Source organism: Enhydra lutris, unplaced genomic scaffold (assembly GCF_002288905.1).
Source record: "Enhydra lutris kenyoni isolate GAN:26980312 unplaced genomic scaffold, ASM228890v2 scaffoldscaffold35, whole genome shotgun sequence".
Taxonomy (NCBI): Eukaryota; Metazoa; Chordata; class Mammalia; order Carnivora; family Mustelidae; genus Enhydra; species Enhydra lutris.
This window is the reverse complement of record NW_019154119.1, coordinates 7,978,205-7,993,664: the sequence shown is the minus strand read 5'-3', so window position 1 is coordinate 7,993,664 and position 15,460 is coordinate 7,978,205. Positions and strand designations below refer to the sequence as shown.

General features: G+C 44.7%; 1 protein-coding gene across 1 annotated transcript in view; it reads right to left on the bottom strand.

Moving 5' to 3' along the window:
• LOC111154198 (matrilin 3) overlaps positions 1-15,460 on the bottom strand; it is a 20,762-nt gene continuing 5,302 nt past the window's right edge. Inside the window, exons 2-8 of the mRNA XM_022513650.1 lie at positions 14,605-15,171; positions 11,575-11,700; positions 10,689-10,814; positions 9,245-9,370; positions 5,582-5,707; positions 2,226-2,336; positions 1-56 (exon numbers count right to left, since the gene is read on the bottom strand). Coding sequence (XP_022369358.1) covers positions 1-56; positions 2,226-2,336; positions 5,582-5,707; positions 9,245-9,370; positions 10,689-10,814; positions 11,575-11,700; positions 14,605-15,171 — 1,238 coding nt within the window. The remainder of the gene's footprint in view (positions 57-2,225; positions 2,337-5,581; positions 5,708-9,244; positions 9,371-10,688; positions 10,815-11,574; positions 11,701-14,604; positions 15,172-15,460) is intronic.

The window sequence follows — 15,460 nt, the reverse complement described above, 5'->3', positions numbered from 1 at the left end:
TCAACGATGTATTTGTCCATATGCATCTGCTTGCAACTTGCCCAAAATATCATCGAGTGGCTAGTTGTTAAGGCCAACGCCTTTTATTTTTAGACATCAGAAAACATAAACCACTTTCAAACACTTCAATACAAGATAAAAGAAAATAATTACATTCTATAGTAAATAAAGAAAAAGTGAAATTATTTTCTCATCAAAACCTTAATCTAAAACTCAGGAATTCTATTCTTTAGAGAGCATGTTATAAAGCAGTGGTCTTCAGAGATGATGATACAGAGCATCTGTCTTCAAACATTTTTGCTCTTATCCCCTAAAATAATTTTGACAAATAAGAGATATCTGTGCATATTTAAATTATTTGAAATTTTTCATCGTAAGATTTTGTTACAAAATATGCAGTTTCTGCCATATCATAAGTATTGAGGGTTTTTTAAGATAAAATCTAGGGACACCTGGGTGGCTCAGTTGGTTAAGCATCTGACTCTGTTTCCGCTGGGGTCATGATCTCATGGGTCCTGAGATCAAGCCCTGTGTTGGGCTCTGCACTCAGCAGGGAGGCTGCTTCCCCTCTCCCTTTTCCTCTTCCCCTCCCCACCACTCATGCTATCCCTCCCCCTCCCTCTTTCTCGCTCTGAAATAAATAAATCTTTTTTTTATTTAACTAAAAAATAAAATCTAGGGGCACCTGGGTGGCTCAGTGGGTTAAGGCCTCTGCCTTCGGCTCAGGTCATGATCCCAGGGTACTGGGATCGAGCCCCGCATCGGGCTCTCTGCTCCGCAGGGAGCCTGCTTCCTCCCCTCTCTCTCTCTCTCTGCCTGCCTCTCTGCCTACTTGTGATCTCTCTCTCTCTGTCAAATGAATAAAACTAAAAAAAAAAAAAATAAAAAATAAATCTAAATTAGTCTTTCATATGTATCCTATATGTAAATACCATACAAATGGACACCTACTATCCATCTTTAAAAATCAAATATTTAAAATAAAGGAATTTGTATTTCCTTTCCACTTTCTCCACAGAATTTTATTCTACTTTGAATCTTGAAAATCTTTTCTTGATCCCTGAGACTTCTCTGAGGTAAATTTATACAAACAAGCACATATACATTTATATTGAAACTACCTTTAAATTAATATTCTTTGACCATAAGGCCCCCAGTTCTTTTAATCATCTGGGTTGAATTATCATTACAACTATTATGAGCACATAATTGATCAAACAAATAAATTATAAATGTTGACATAAAATTACTAAAAATAAAAGGCAAAATTTCACTGGAAAAATGTCTTTTAGTGAAAGAAATTGGGGGAGTTCATGAAACCTTGATGAAAAAACAGTTGAACTATCCCTTTGTTTGGCTTTCTGGAGATTTTACCCTTCCAAGAAATTCACCCTACCAGACTCAGGTTGGATAAAGCGTGCCTTCCTTTTGTAAAGTTAGAAGAATGACAATGCAAAGTGAGAGATGGGAACAGAGAATGTTGGCTGACCCCCTGGAGCATTTTTGTTAGGCCAATTTAAGGATTTTGTTAACTTGAGCTAAGAAAAAGTACTCTTCCTGAATTACTCCTTTAGTTAAAGAACTGATTTTGAGAGTGCCTGGGTGGCTCAGTCGGTTAAGCAGCTGCCTCCAGCTCAGGTCATGATTCCAGGGTCCTGGGATCAAGTCCCACATCGGGCTCCAGGCTCAATGGGGAGTCTGCCTCTCCCTCTCCCTGCCTCTCTGTCTACTTGTGCTCTCTCTGTCAAATAAATAAATAAATAATCTTTTAAAAAAAAAAAACTGATTTTGAAAGTTTCTTAGATGGTACTGTGCTACATTTTGAAATCTGCTTTTGACCAGCTGGCTAGCCTATGTAAAGTATGTGTCGTCTGAGCCATCTCCTCACTAATCAGCTACCTCCTGTACACCTACAGATTCTGAACTAAGAAAGCCCATGTGAAGGAATCATAGCATAAAAGCTCCATCTGTTAATAACACAGCAGAAGCTGCTATGGAAAAGCACTAAAGAAAGAAATAGGCAGCTTTTAGCATGTAAATGTTAAATGGGCCAAACAGGCTATTAAAACATTTTAAAAGAACTCTAAAAAAATAAACACTGTATTGCTTTTGCGCATCTTAAAGCGTAGTGAATAGGGTCCTTATCCTCCGGAATGTCCTAAAATGTTTGGCTCAGTTGTACTACCTAGGGTGGCTTAAAGCAGAAACCTTTCCAGAAAGGATATGTTTGGCATTCAGTCTCTGCAGATAGGAGCTGACCCTCTCCTGGAAGGCCAGGGTGGCTTCACACCCACAAGCATCTTCTGTAGAGACGAGTCTTCGTGCTTCTTCAATGGCTGATGGCGACAGTACACAAAATGTTACAGCTCATCAGAAACCGTAGAAATCAGGAAATCTGTAATTCAGTCCTTCCATTTTTAAGACTTAACTAAATGCATTTTCAAGGAGGTAAGGGAATACAAGAGTACACAGAAAGAGGAGGAAATACTTTGAAATACTAATGTCACAGAAGAAACTGAATTAGATATTGGGAAATGTTTACAATCATCAATCCTGGGTATTGACTATATGAGAGTTCATTATATTCTCTCTACTTTTGTGAGTTTTGGAAACTTTCTATGATACAAAGTAAATTTTTAAAAAGTTGACGTAGGGGGGAGCCAAGAATGCAGACCTAAGGGAATTAATAAGAGTAATTTCCCATGTGTAATCTTTCATTGTCATCTGAGGACAGAGAATGGTCTTTTGCTCCTGTGTTTTCTCCCACATTCTACAAAGATAGGATATAGAATGAAGATAACCATAAATTCATTTGATCAAATAAAATCTATCTACTTGTCCAAATCCTGTTGGCTTTTAGGGACAGCCAGCCCAAATCAGTCAGTCAGTCGGTAAGCCAGAAAGTATCTACTGAAATTAAGTACATCCCCATCATCCCTGTACAGAGCATATAATTGGCACTCATGATGCTTTTCCAGTGCTTCTTGCCTGATAAACTGTAAGTTCTGTGAGGACAATGGCTCGGCGGGGTAGTCTAATTAAAACACTCACAGAAAATTTTTAAATTGGGATGTAGCACAATTGAAAGTTGGGAGATGAACCCATTCACAATAGCATCAAAAAATAAAAATTTAGGATTAAAATTAACAAATGATGTGCAAGACTGGTACACTACAAAGTACAAAACATTTGTATGTCCCCAGTTCCTCCCTCAAGACCTGAAAGAGTACTAGATCTAGAAGAACAGCTCCGTGAATGCTTGCTCAGCAAAGAAGTGAATGGCTAGGCAAATGTGGTCAGGACGTAACCCAACATAAATGCGGCTGGAATCCCCATCTTCCAAGAGAAGAAAAATGCCCCAAGACTGAGTTCTCTGAGGATTAAACCCCTAGATAGGGTAGCCTAGATATTAGTACCCTGATACATTCAAGTCCTAAAAGCAAGCTCTTCCCTACTATCCTCACCCTCCCCAAGAAAAGGTTCCATACTTCACTTCAAGTGAAGAAATATCTACTAGTAACTGTCAGGTGCAATGGAAGATGCCAGAAATATAGACAACATCGACCACCCCCAGGGGTTGGAAGTTACTGTCTCCAGGAGCATAAACACACAAGTCTCAAACTCTGACCAAGTCTGAAATAGGAAAGCCATCCTCATTCGTCTCCCGGCCTGTTCCCCACATCTGGTTTATCACCAAATCCTTTTCATTCTGCCTCAGAAAAGTGTCTGGAATCAGCTTGCTTTCGTCACCACTGTCCCCCTCCTCACCCAACCTGGGACCACTGCAACAGTCTCCGACTGCCCGGCCCAGCTCGTCAGCCCCTCAGACCCACACAGCAGCCAGGGGAACTTGCGAAAATGTAAACAGAATCATGCCGCCCCATTCCTCAAAACTCTCCAGTGACTTCCCATCTTCTATAAAACAAAATATAAACTCCTTCCTCTTGCCCCAGAAGATCAGCATGACTCAGCCCCTGCCTACCTCTTCAAAGTGACACCACACTTCCCTGGCTGGTGGTGGTTGCCACAGGTGCTGGCAACCAGGCGAGTCCCTCCCTCTCCCCACCTCCCCCTCCTCTCCTCTCCCATTCCCTCCTCTCCCCCTAAAGTCACCAGGCAGTCCTTGGCATTGCTCTCCCTTCTTCCTCCAGCTCCCCAATTCCAACCTAAATACCACTGGTCCTCGGGTCTCAGATGTTACTTCCTCAGAGAGCCCCTCCCAACCTGAAGGAGGTCCCCCAACCCTCATGGGCTCAGGACCCTGTTCTTTTCTCACAGCTCTTCTTTATAAATAGCTATTTCCTTGTCTTTTCCCCTTAGACTGTTACCAAAGACCATACGTGTTCTGTTCACAATTATACACCCAGGGCCCAGAAAATAGTAGGCACTCTGCTGACTGAAGGGTTGATGGAACAATTGAAGGAACAAGTCACCCCAGCACAAGGTGTCCTGGGCTGAAAGAGGACCAAGCTCATTGGAAGGAAAAGGGAAGCTCTGGTAGAGGGGGTAAAATTGAACTAGACCTCTTCAATTAATTATGTTCATTAATTGAATTCATTCATTCATTCATTCAATTTAATTAATTCAATTAATTCATGTTCTTTAGTTATAGAAACAAACATACCAACACAACTGTGTAGTATTTGATTCAAACAAAGCAATTTAGAGAACACTTAGACAAGTGATGAAGCATAATAAAAATAAACACTCATAAAGCTACCACACAAGAACTAAAATATCATGAATACTGTTGCAGAGACATCATTTAAGTAAAAATAAAAACACTAAAAGATATTTGCCACACATAAAACAACAAAGAATTTATATCCAGAAACGCACAGGGTTCCATTGTATCAGTAAGAAAAATACAAAGAACCCAAGAGAAAAGTAAGGGCATACGTAGCATTTCCCAATAAAAAAAAACTCCAATGACTAATAAATACAGGAAGTAGGCAGGAAATGAAAAAATAAAGACCATAGGGAGACACTTTTTTGCCTCCTCTAGGAGGCAAAACCAAATATTGGCAAGGATGTGGTTCTTGGATTTTGGATTTTGGCAAGCGGTAGTGGTGAGGGAAGGGGGTCCCAGCGAAGGGTGTACACAGGCAGGGCGCGTTCCTAGCATAGCCAGGTGTGCACAGGGTGGAGCCCAGGACCTGGAAGCGGGGAGCCCCGGGGCAAAGGGAGCGACAGGGTGAAAAGCAGAGGGGACCAGGGCGGGGAAAGAAGGGGATGGGGGCAGAGCTCCAGTCTGAGATGATAAAGCTCTGCGGATGGGGAGTGGGACTGAACTAGACGCTTCGAAACGGTTAAAGCGGGAAATTGGACGTCAGGTGTATCTTACCATCACTACAACAACAACAATCCCACTTAGGAAGAGACTGTTATCAGAAAGGAAAACGAAGAGGAAGGAATCCTAGGGGGAAGAATGGCTGGCGGGGACACCTGCTTCATTGGGAAGACAGCTGCGAGCCTCCTGGGGCCTCGGACCCCTTGGGATGGCGCTTAGGCCTTAGAGAGGAAAGCTGCCTCCTAGAAGACGAGCCTTGCAAACCAAACAGGTGGCAGGGACAGTCCGTACCTGCGCACGTCCTCTGGTCTTCGTTCAGGGTGTAGCCAGGGAAACAATCGCAGTGATAGGCCGCGGGCCCGTCGTCCACACACAGGTGCTGGCAGCCGTGCGAGCCTCCAGCACACTTGCTGCGAACTACGCCCGCGCGGGGCAGGAAAGAAAATAGTCCCAGGTCACAGCGCGGAAGGAGACACAGATTTCCGGGAGAGAAAAGCTGCGGCGCAGTCACAACAGGTGCTGAGAATGAACCCGACCGCGGCCAGCGACACCGCGCCCAGCGACACTGCGCCCACCTTCCAGGAGAACGCCCGTTGTCCCTTCCTACATCTCACATCCCTCCGGTCCCACCTTTGCCTCCCCGCTTGCCTTTTCATTTCTCGCAGATACATGGCAGTGCCTCCTCTCTTCTTCCTGCCTGCAGTGCTGGGGCTGGACCGAGTCCTCATTACATTCTGGAACTTACCTTTGGCCTCTCTGGATGCCTCCAAGTGCCTCCCACATCTCCAGCCACACAGGGACCATCTTCACCATCACCAGAAACAATGTATTAGGGACCCACTGGCACAGGGAGCTAACTCAGACGCTGCACATAAAGTGCGTGTTGTGCGGACAAAGGGCTGCCCTGGAAAGGGTGCAAAGCAGGACAGAAGACACCAGCCGGCACACCCATGCACACAGAGGTAGTGACAATAGTGATGACGGTGAGGGGAGGTGTCGGTTTGGAGAGTGGAGCACTTATTATCTGTCCCAGAAATCTATCACAAGGAGGAAGACGGCTGGCCCAAATCTGAGTGGAGAGCAAAGTGCTATGCTCGGGGGCGCCTGGGTGTCTCAGTTGGTTAAAGCCTCTGCCTTCGGCTCAGGTCATGATCCCAGGATCCTGGGATCGAGCCCTGCATCGGGCTCTCTGCTCAACGGGGAGCCTGCTTCCTCCTCTCTCTCTCTCTCTGCCTGCCTCTCTGCGTACTTGTGATCTCTATCATATAAATAAATAAAATCTAAAAAAAAAAAAAAAAAAAGTGCCATGCTCAGCTCATTCCACATCTAGACCGGCCCAGGATAAGTGAAAACAGCAGGTCTCCTTTAATAAACCCAGAAATTCTTCCCGGGGGACACAAGTTCTTCCTCTGCCATTGCAGGAACCAACCAAGTTTGTTTGCTTGTTTGCTTGTCCCTCCACACTTGGGAAACTTACACGGGAAACTTCCACTATTGCCTATGAAAGAGCTTTGAGTGAAAGACAAGTCTCTCCATAGTGTATCCATAGAGTATCTTTCTAACTCTAACACTGATAGTCCCCTTCATTACTTCAGACTTTTCCAGCACAATGCTGGATAGTCGGGGGTGCCTGGGTGGCTCATTGGGTTGAGCGTCTAACTGTTGGTTTTGGCTCAGGTCATGCTCTCAGGGTGATGGGATCCAGCCCTGCAGGGGCCTCTGCGCTCAGCATGGAGTCTGCTTGAGATTCTCCCTCTCTTCCTCTCCCTCCCCCTCTGCCCCTGTCCCTGCACAGGTGCATGCTTGCTCACTCTCTCTCTAAAATTAAAAAAAAAAAAAAAAAAAAAAGGCAGAACAGTAGACTGTTTCACTTTTCCATTCATCCCAGCCTAAAGCTGCCCTATAGATAACAACGGTCATGCCTCAACCCCCGGCCCTGCTCTAGGGCTCCATATTTAATCTACAAGCCTTGTGGTACTACTGCCCAGCAGGGGGAAAAGCAGGCCCCTTGTGGGGATATGACCCATGTTATGTACCCCAGCTTCAGAACAGTAGCCCTTATTACTTTAAAGTCTATAAACACTGCTCTGCACTGGGCTCCATAGATATATTCCTTCCTAACCCTCTAACTTTCCGCCATCTAGTCTTGCCCTGTGCTGTACAACCACATACAACAACCATGAAATGTGATAGCTTGGCATGCGATCACATGCGTAACCACCAGAGCAAGTGCCTGGGTTCCAATCCTCGCTCTGTGACTCACTAGCTGCGTGACCATGGGCAAGTTGCTTAACCTGTCTGGGCCTCAGCTTCCTCATATAGGTGCTGTGAGCAATAATAAAGGTGTGACTGTGTCTGAGCTGCCTACAACCATGTATGCCATCCAGTAGGCACTGAAGAAGTTGGCTACTGTGACCTCGGAGCATGGCCTGGAATAATCTGCCGTAACTGAACATTTTCTTGGACTTCTTTTTTTAATAAAACATTCCATTTATTCCATAATATTTGTTAGTTTATTTTTTTTAAGATTTTATTTATGTATTTGACAGAGAGAGACACAGGGGTAGAGAGGGAACACAAGCAGGGGCAGTGGGAGAGGGAGAGGCAGGCTTTCCTGCTGAGCAGGGAGCCCAATGCGGGGCTCAATCCCAGGATCCTGGGATCATGACCTGAGCCGAAGGCAGACCCCCAATGACTGAGCCACCCAGGTGCTCCAATATCTGTTAGTTTAAATATAAATTTTAGTGTTCTTTTTCAAAGTCTTCGATGACCCTGGCTGCTTAAGCTACCAAGTGGGGTACCTGTAACCAATTTGAGAAGCGCAGCCATGAGGCCTCTCCACCCCAACTGACTTGGTCCTACCCCCGGAGCAAACCAACACAAGCCATTCCCCTTGGCCATCCAGCTCTGTGGTCCTCTGTCTAAACCTCCACCACCCTCGAGGCCCACCTGCTGCCCACATGGTCTGCACCCTTCCCCAGACAGCCTGCCTCCCCAGCTTCCACAGCCCTACGTTACTGTCCATCCCTCTCCCTGCCTAGTCTCTGCTTCCCCAAGGTGTTGGTTCTCTTTGCACCCAGCCTGTAAATTGCCCCGGGGCAGAAAATGTGCTTCTTTACATCCCCACAGGGCTTTGCACAGTCCTGGGAACAAAATAGGTGCTCAGTCCTCTTTATTTTTTTTTTTTTTAAGGGCATTGGTCATGTGCCATTTCCCTTAGTCTCTCTTGAAAAGGTCACATAATACCTCTCCTCAAGGGACAGGAGCATATACATAAAAATCTAATAAAATGGCTAAAATTAAACACAGCCTTGAGAGGCAGGAATTTCTCTCAGAAGTGTTTTTACATTATAAATGTCACCCTGCTCTGCCAGTGAGTTTAAATCAAATTAATGAGGATTCGCCAAGACATAAGGCTCAGATTCACAGAAGACTGATCATTTAGAAATCGTCAGGGAACAACTGACTTCACATTTACTGGAAGATCTGTGTGGGTCTAATTCAGTCATTGACAAAGTCTCCTTTACTAAAACAATCCAGCTTTAAGATTAACGCTACAGAAAAGTTCCAGGGCAAGTTTTAATTGGAAAAAGATCAGTTCAGCCTATCACACCAAGTAGTTACTGTTTTCAACTGACTTCCTCTAAAGCTCCCATTTGCTTCACAAGTCCCCAGCGTACAGAGCTATAACATTTTCCTGGATAAGGATCCTACATTCAGTTAGCTTTTCTCATATCCCTCACTCCCTACCCATTTCTGAAATGAGATATATTTGCAAAATCAAGTGAGCTCACTGCCGTCTGAGCAATGCGTGCCTTAGTTTATAAGCAGGATAGAAGGTGTAGAGTCTGATTCATTAAGTATCTTTAAGAGTCTCTTGCTGTATCAATTGCTAGTTGGTTTCACCGCCATAGATAGAGCAAGCTAGGAAAGAATTTGTTGAGTGGACCTTACCTGAACACGTTTTGTTGTCAGCATTCAGAGTATAACCCTCGTAGCATTCACAGTGATGGGACCCATCTCTGTCATTTACACAAATGTGCTGGCAGCCATGTGTACCAAAAGCACATTGGTCTTGAGCTACCAAAGAAAATTCCAGGAGAAAAGCAATTAAAAGTGGAGATGTCTTTTATTACCCATATATAGAAGTCTTCTTACCTGTGGCTAGAAATATATAAGAGGCAAACCTATTGGAAACCTTCCACAGCCATCTGTACTATGGGCTGATACCAGAAGTTAGCGGTGTTTAGCAAAATCCTCCACACAATCCTTATTCTTCCTTTTTCCCAACTGCTTTTTCAAAATCATCCAGACTGAGTTTTTATGATCTAAGTATCTCATAAATACTAAATACATAAATAATTACTAAAGCATTCCTTTTAGGTTTATTGAATTTACGCTGAATCAGGGGGGTACCAACAATTGTGAGGCTAATTCCACTAGATTCAGAAAGATGCCAAATTTGAGTTGGAAGGAACTGTAATTCAGTCCTCCCTGTTCTAAGTGAAGAAGCTGAATCCAGAGGAGACCAGCTGACTCAGAGCAGCATCAGAACTCTGGACCCAAACTGTCATTCAGTGCACTTTTCTCTACATGGACATGATAATTTTTTTTTTTTTTTTGTCTTTAAACTTTTCATTTTGAAACCACTGCAGGCATATGGAAGAGTTCTAAAAACAGTACAAAAAGTTCTGTACTTCACCCCGTTTCCCCGAGCGTCAACATCCCATATAACCATAGCACAATTATCAAGACCAGGAAATTAGCGCTAACACAATGCTATTAACTAATCCACAGATCTTAGTAAAATTTTGCCATTTGTTCTACCACTAATGCCCTTTTTCCGGTCTAGGACCCAATCCAGGGTCCACATTGTACTTCACTGTCACATATCCTTAGTCCCTCCTCTCTGGGACACTTCCTCTATCTTTGCCTTTCATGACCTTGACAGCTTTGAAAATCACTGGAAAATTACTTTGTAGAATGTCTCTCAGTTTGGGTTTGTTTGAAGTTTCCTCTTGAGGCTGAATATTTAAAGAAGACAACAGAAGCACTACTGTGCCCTCAGGACATCGTGTGAGGAGAGGCATGATGTCACCGCGGGTCATGACTGGTGGGGTTCCCTCTGATCACCTGGTTGAAGGGGTGTCTGCCAGCTCTCTCCACCACGAAGGAACTGTTTATCCTGTTGTAGTTAATAAGTATCTTATGGAGCGTTCTTTGATTTTAACTTAGTAAACTGTCTTTAGCATTTGGAAAGCACTGCCAGGGCTGGTTACAAGGCCCAAGAGAGAAAAACCAACCATGTGCCCTGTCAGTGTGCCTTACCTCTGCAACACCGGCTGGGGGGGAATGCAGACGGGGAGGTAGCAAAAGGAAAGCCTCCTCCTCCACTTACCCGAACAAGTCTTCCTGTCTTGGTTCAGGGTGTAACCTTCATAGCACTCACAGTGGTAAGAGCCAGTTCTGTCGTTCACACAGATGTGTTCACAACCGTGAGTGTTCAGAGCACACTTATCGATAGCTGTCAAAAGACCATCAGGACAAATGGAAACACAGGAAAACGTGGTAAATTAATTATGGGTCACCACCACACGTACACACACACACACACACACACACACAGCTATTAAAATGAGAGGTGGCCTAGCACAACAGAAAGGCTGCAGGACAGGAGGTTGGGAACTGATTTCTGTGCTGGCTCTTTCACTAACAGACCCCATGACATGGGTAAGTCGTCTTCCTTCCCTGGGTCTCAAGTTCATCATCTATAAAATGAGTAGGTTGAATTAAATGATCTCTAAGTTTCCTTCCTCTCAAGACTTTTTTTGAGGATTTAAAAAAAAAATGGACCTAGATCCCATCTTTACTTATTTTATGTGAGTAGCCATATACCAGATGAGTGAGAACATCTCTAAACTTTCTTCTGAGTCTAAACTCAGTGAGCAGCTCTGGCCTCAGAGACAAAGGAGCAGCTTGTACTTAATTAAGTAAAATCCGGGAATAGTTCCAAAATCCTCAAAAAGACTGAGAGTTCTGGCCCCCTTCCTGACTAACCCATTTCCCTACTAACCCTTTTCTTGAAAACTAATTATAAGTACTATAAAGATGCTGATTCATGTGTTACCTCACTTTTCTCCAACAATTTTAGAGGAAAAACATTGATAAGCAACCGTGAACCAACCAAAAGGCAGTTAAGAGAAAATCATAATGCCAGACCCAAACCTGGAGGGCAGGTATCTAGCTGAGTCCCAGTCAGGCAAGCTCCCCGAAGTGGGCCTCACCTGAACATGTCTTCTGATCGGCGTTCAAGGAGTATCCTTGGCTGCACTCACAGTGGTGTTTGCCTTCCCCATCACTGACACACACGTGCTGGCACTGGTGTGTGCCAAGCACACACGGGTCCAGAGCTGCCCACCAGAAGTAGACAATCGTCAGTATCAACACATAAGAAATGTTCCAGATACTTGCTTCCCTATCAAAAAGACATCACCCTCTGGTTCCTTTTCAATGGCCCTTTGTCTTCTGCCTCTGGCTTCTTGGAAACACCACTCTTACACGAATGATGCTACTAATTTAAAATTACAGATTTTGTTTCAGCTTTCTTAAAGAGAAAGGAAATTCTGAATTTGGAGCCGAAGGCAAACACTCACGTGGTCACACAACTTGATGTTTTATTCAATGTCTCCACCTAGCCCAGGAAAAAGAATTTACTTCCCAACTGCAAGAAACGGGGAGAACTACAGTGCACTTCTGGAAAGTCTATGAGCTGGTTGTCCTGCTGGGGCCAGAATCTGCTTTCCAAGGGCTCTATAGTGTATGTCAAAACGAATTCACACACAGGCATGTCCCTCCGCCTGGAACTTAGTGGGGCGGTAATACGTACTTGAGCATGTAGACAGTGGAGGGCAAGGCAGGTAACTGCTTCCGAATGAGCAGCAGGGGTGTGGGAGCCTAAACGTACATGTGTGCAACTTCAGGGCCTCTAGCATCTGCAAGGAGCGTGGACTCACACGCTCGATGCGAGCAGGTAAAAAGAAAAGGAAGAACAGAATAAACGAGATTATGTCAGCGAAGCTGCAGCCCCACCTTTTCACTCCTGGCGGTGTTTATATCTCGTTGGATTTTTTTCCCTAGTAACATGTTTTGAAAGAAGAATCAATGAATTTAGTCATTTCTGAGAAACCAAGGAGGCCTGTTGGAGGAGGCTGGCACCCCTGGGCAGGTAACCCAGCCTCGACTGCTTTGGCAACAGGTCAAGGTTAATATTTTCCCAAGAAGAGCCTTTCCATGGAATGATCTTTCCAACCCTTTGACTACAACAAGCTACCCCTCAGTCTCTTTTCCACAGAGAGGACATTTTTTCCCCCAGAACAAGCAGGTCTTTTGTACCAGAAGGAAAAGATTGCCACTCACCACTTGCTACTTTATGGCCTTCAAGCCCAAACCCAGGTGCTAGCTTTGAGACCCAACTCTGCCACAGACCAGCGTCTTTATGGAAAAGCTCTCACCCACAAGCACAGGGGGTTTTCCTGGGAGAAAGAAAGCCACGTTCTTTTGAGAAACCAATGAATGCCAAGGACAGCTTGTGAAAGCCCAGTGTCCTGGGATAGGAAAGACAAGGGGCCACCAGCCAGGTCTGGCTGAGTTGAGGCCAAACTTTGCTCTAGACCAAGACTTCATCTCCCACTTCCTGACAAACTGGGGTGATTGCTGAGTTCCACATTAATTTCAATATAAAGCCTCCTTGAAATTTGCAACTGTAATTACTAATTCATGTCTCGTCACCATCCCCAGACTACCTCTTAATAATATGGAGGGAATATTTTATCCATGCATCATCAGTGCATCAGATTAATTAATGCGTATCGAGTAAAGAGATGGGGCATGGTTTACACAGCAAACAGTATCTACATTTTAAAATTCACCTGAACTAGAAATTTGCCCACACCTATTTGGATAATTCCACAGAAGGCTTTGAAAGACTGTATCTCTAAATGATAAATAAAAAATAATAGTAATAATAAAGCATGAATATGGGTAGATACAAAGACAAAACATAGATGGATACAAAGTAAAAAAGAAACTTGGGTGCCTGGGTGGCTCACTCCGTTAAGTGTCTGCCTTCAGCTCAGGTCATGATCCCAGGGTCCTAGGATCGAGTTCTACATCAGGCTCTCTGCCTAGCAGGGAGTCTGCTTCTCCCTCTGCCCTCCCCACTGCTTGTGCTCGCTTGCTTGCTCTCTCTCTCAAATAAATAAATAAAATCTTTTTAAAAAAGAAAAAACAAGCCTAAAAATAAAGTATGCATCTCACACATTCATAATTCTGATCAGTGGCTAAGATTAAAGCCCGCCCTAACTGGATTCATATTCATGGATTTGACTGATTCATGCTAAAAATTCCAATTAAATTAGCATGCTCGGGCGCCTGGGTGGCTCAGTTGGTTGAGCGACTGCCTTCGGCTCAGGTCATGATCCTGGACTTTCAGGATCGAGTCCCGCATCGGGCTCCCAGCTCCTTGGGGAGTATGCTTCTCCCTCTGACCTTCTCCTCTCTCATGCTCTCTCTCACTCATTCTCTCTCAAATAAATAAATAAAATCTTAAAAAAAAATTAGCATGCTCATATTCAAACCGCATCCTAAAGGAAAAAAGTAAGAAGGACAGTAACAATCCTTTTTTTAAAATTCTGCTTCTTGCTATCTCCCAAGTGAACTGAAATCTCAACCCTTCCCCCAACCCCCGTTCTTAATCCTGTCCCTCCACAAAGAATAATCGGAGGAAGAACAGAATCTGAAACTAGAGGATCCGGAGAATAAGCAAAACCCTAACTGACAGTTACACCGGAAAGCCCGCAGATCTTTCCACGGGCAGACAGATGCTGCTCCCCGTCTTCGGCAGGAAAACAAGCAGAGTTCTGTTAAAGCCGGAGATGGTAAAGCTAAAGAAAATATCTGGGGAAAATGGAGTTGTGGGCAGAGGGGAGAAAAGAGGAGTCTTGAGTTTTTTATTTTTATTTTTTTCTGACCCCAGCAGGGAACAGCAGGATCATTTATCCTGGATATTTCTAGACCTTCACACTTCTAATGCAAACACGAAGATTTTTATGAGCAAACCAACTTATATATAAAGCAACTCTATATTCCTAAACCAACAAAGTGTGTTTAAGCTGGTAAAAAACTGAAGAAAAGCACTGCTTATATTTTAGTTTTCCATAAAGTTTCTACCAAAAAAAAAAAAAAAAAAAAAAAAGAATAAATCTCTTTCTTTGGAGACACAATATCTGAATATTCTAGTTGGGAGCAAGACTTACCGCAAAAGGTTTCCTGGAATCTAGAGGAGAGTTTCTCAATGACCCCATAGGTCTCCACATAGAAAACGTGCTCATCTAGGGGCTCGCTGGCAATCATCTTGAGGGACTCCATGTCTGCCCGGTCCACGCCCACGGCGTAGAGCTCAATACCAGACGCCCGGGCCCGAGCCGCCACCTCATTCACCTGGTCCTGGGGCCTCCCGTCTGTCACGATGATGGCCACCTTAGGGATGTTGGAAGTGGGCCCCCGAGCTCCTGCCTCCACCGTGAAGGCCTCATCCATCGCTGTCTGGATAGCCAGGCCAGACATGGTGCCTGTAGACAGGGGTGTGATCTGGGCCACAGCCTGTTTCAAGGACTGTTTATCTGAGTGGGTCTGGAGATGGAACTCAATCTTCACGGTGCTAGCATAGTTCACCACTGCCACCCGTGTATCCGCCGCCCCAATGTCCAGAGTGTCAATTATCTGGGAGACAAAGGTCTTCACCTTGGTGAACTCCAGGGGCCGCACACTGCGGGAACTATCGATGATGAACACCAAATCCAAGGGCCTGCTCCTGCAAACACCTGCGAAGAAGGGTGTGGAGGACGGGCACAGCTGAGCAATGACGTGATCCCAGTCGGAAATGGGGTGGTCCTCATACCCGAAGAGCCCTGGGGTTGGAGACTCTACTGTCTGCTACCTTCCCCCAAGACCATCATACTCCCTTAAGTTGCTAAAAGCACCGGGCGCCTGGGTGGCTCAGTGGGTTAAAGCATCTGCCTTCAGCTCAGGTCATGATCCCAGGGTCCTGGGATTGAGCCCCGCATCAGGCTCTCTGCTCAGCGGGGAGCCTGCTTCCTCCTCTCTCTCTCT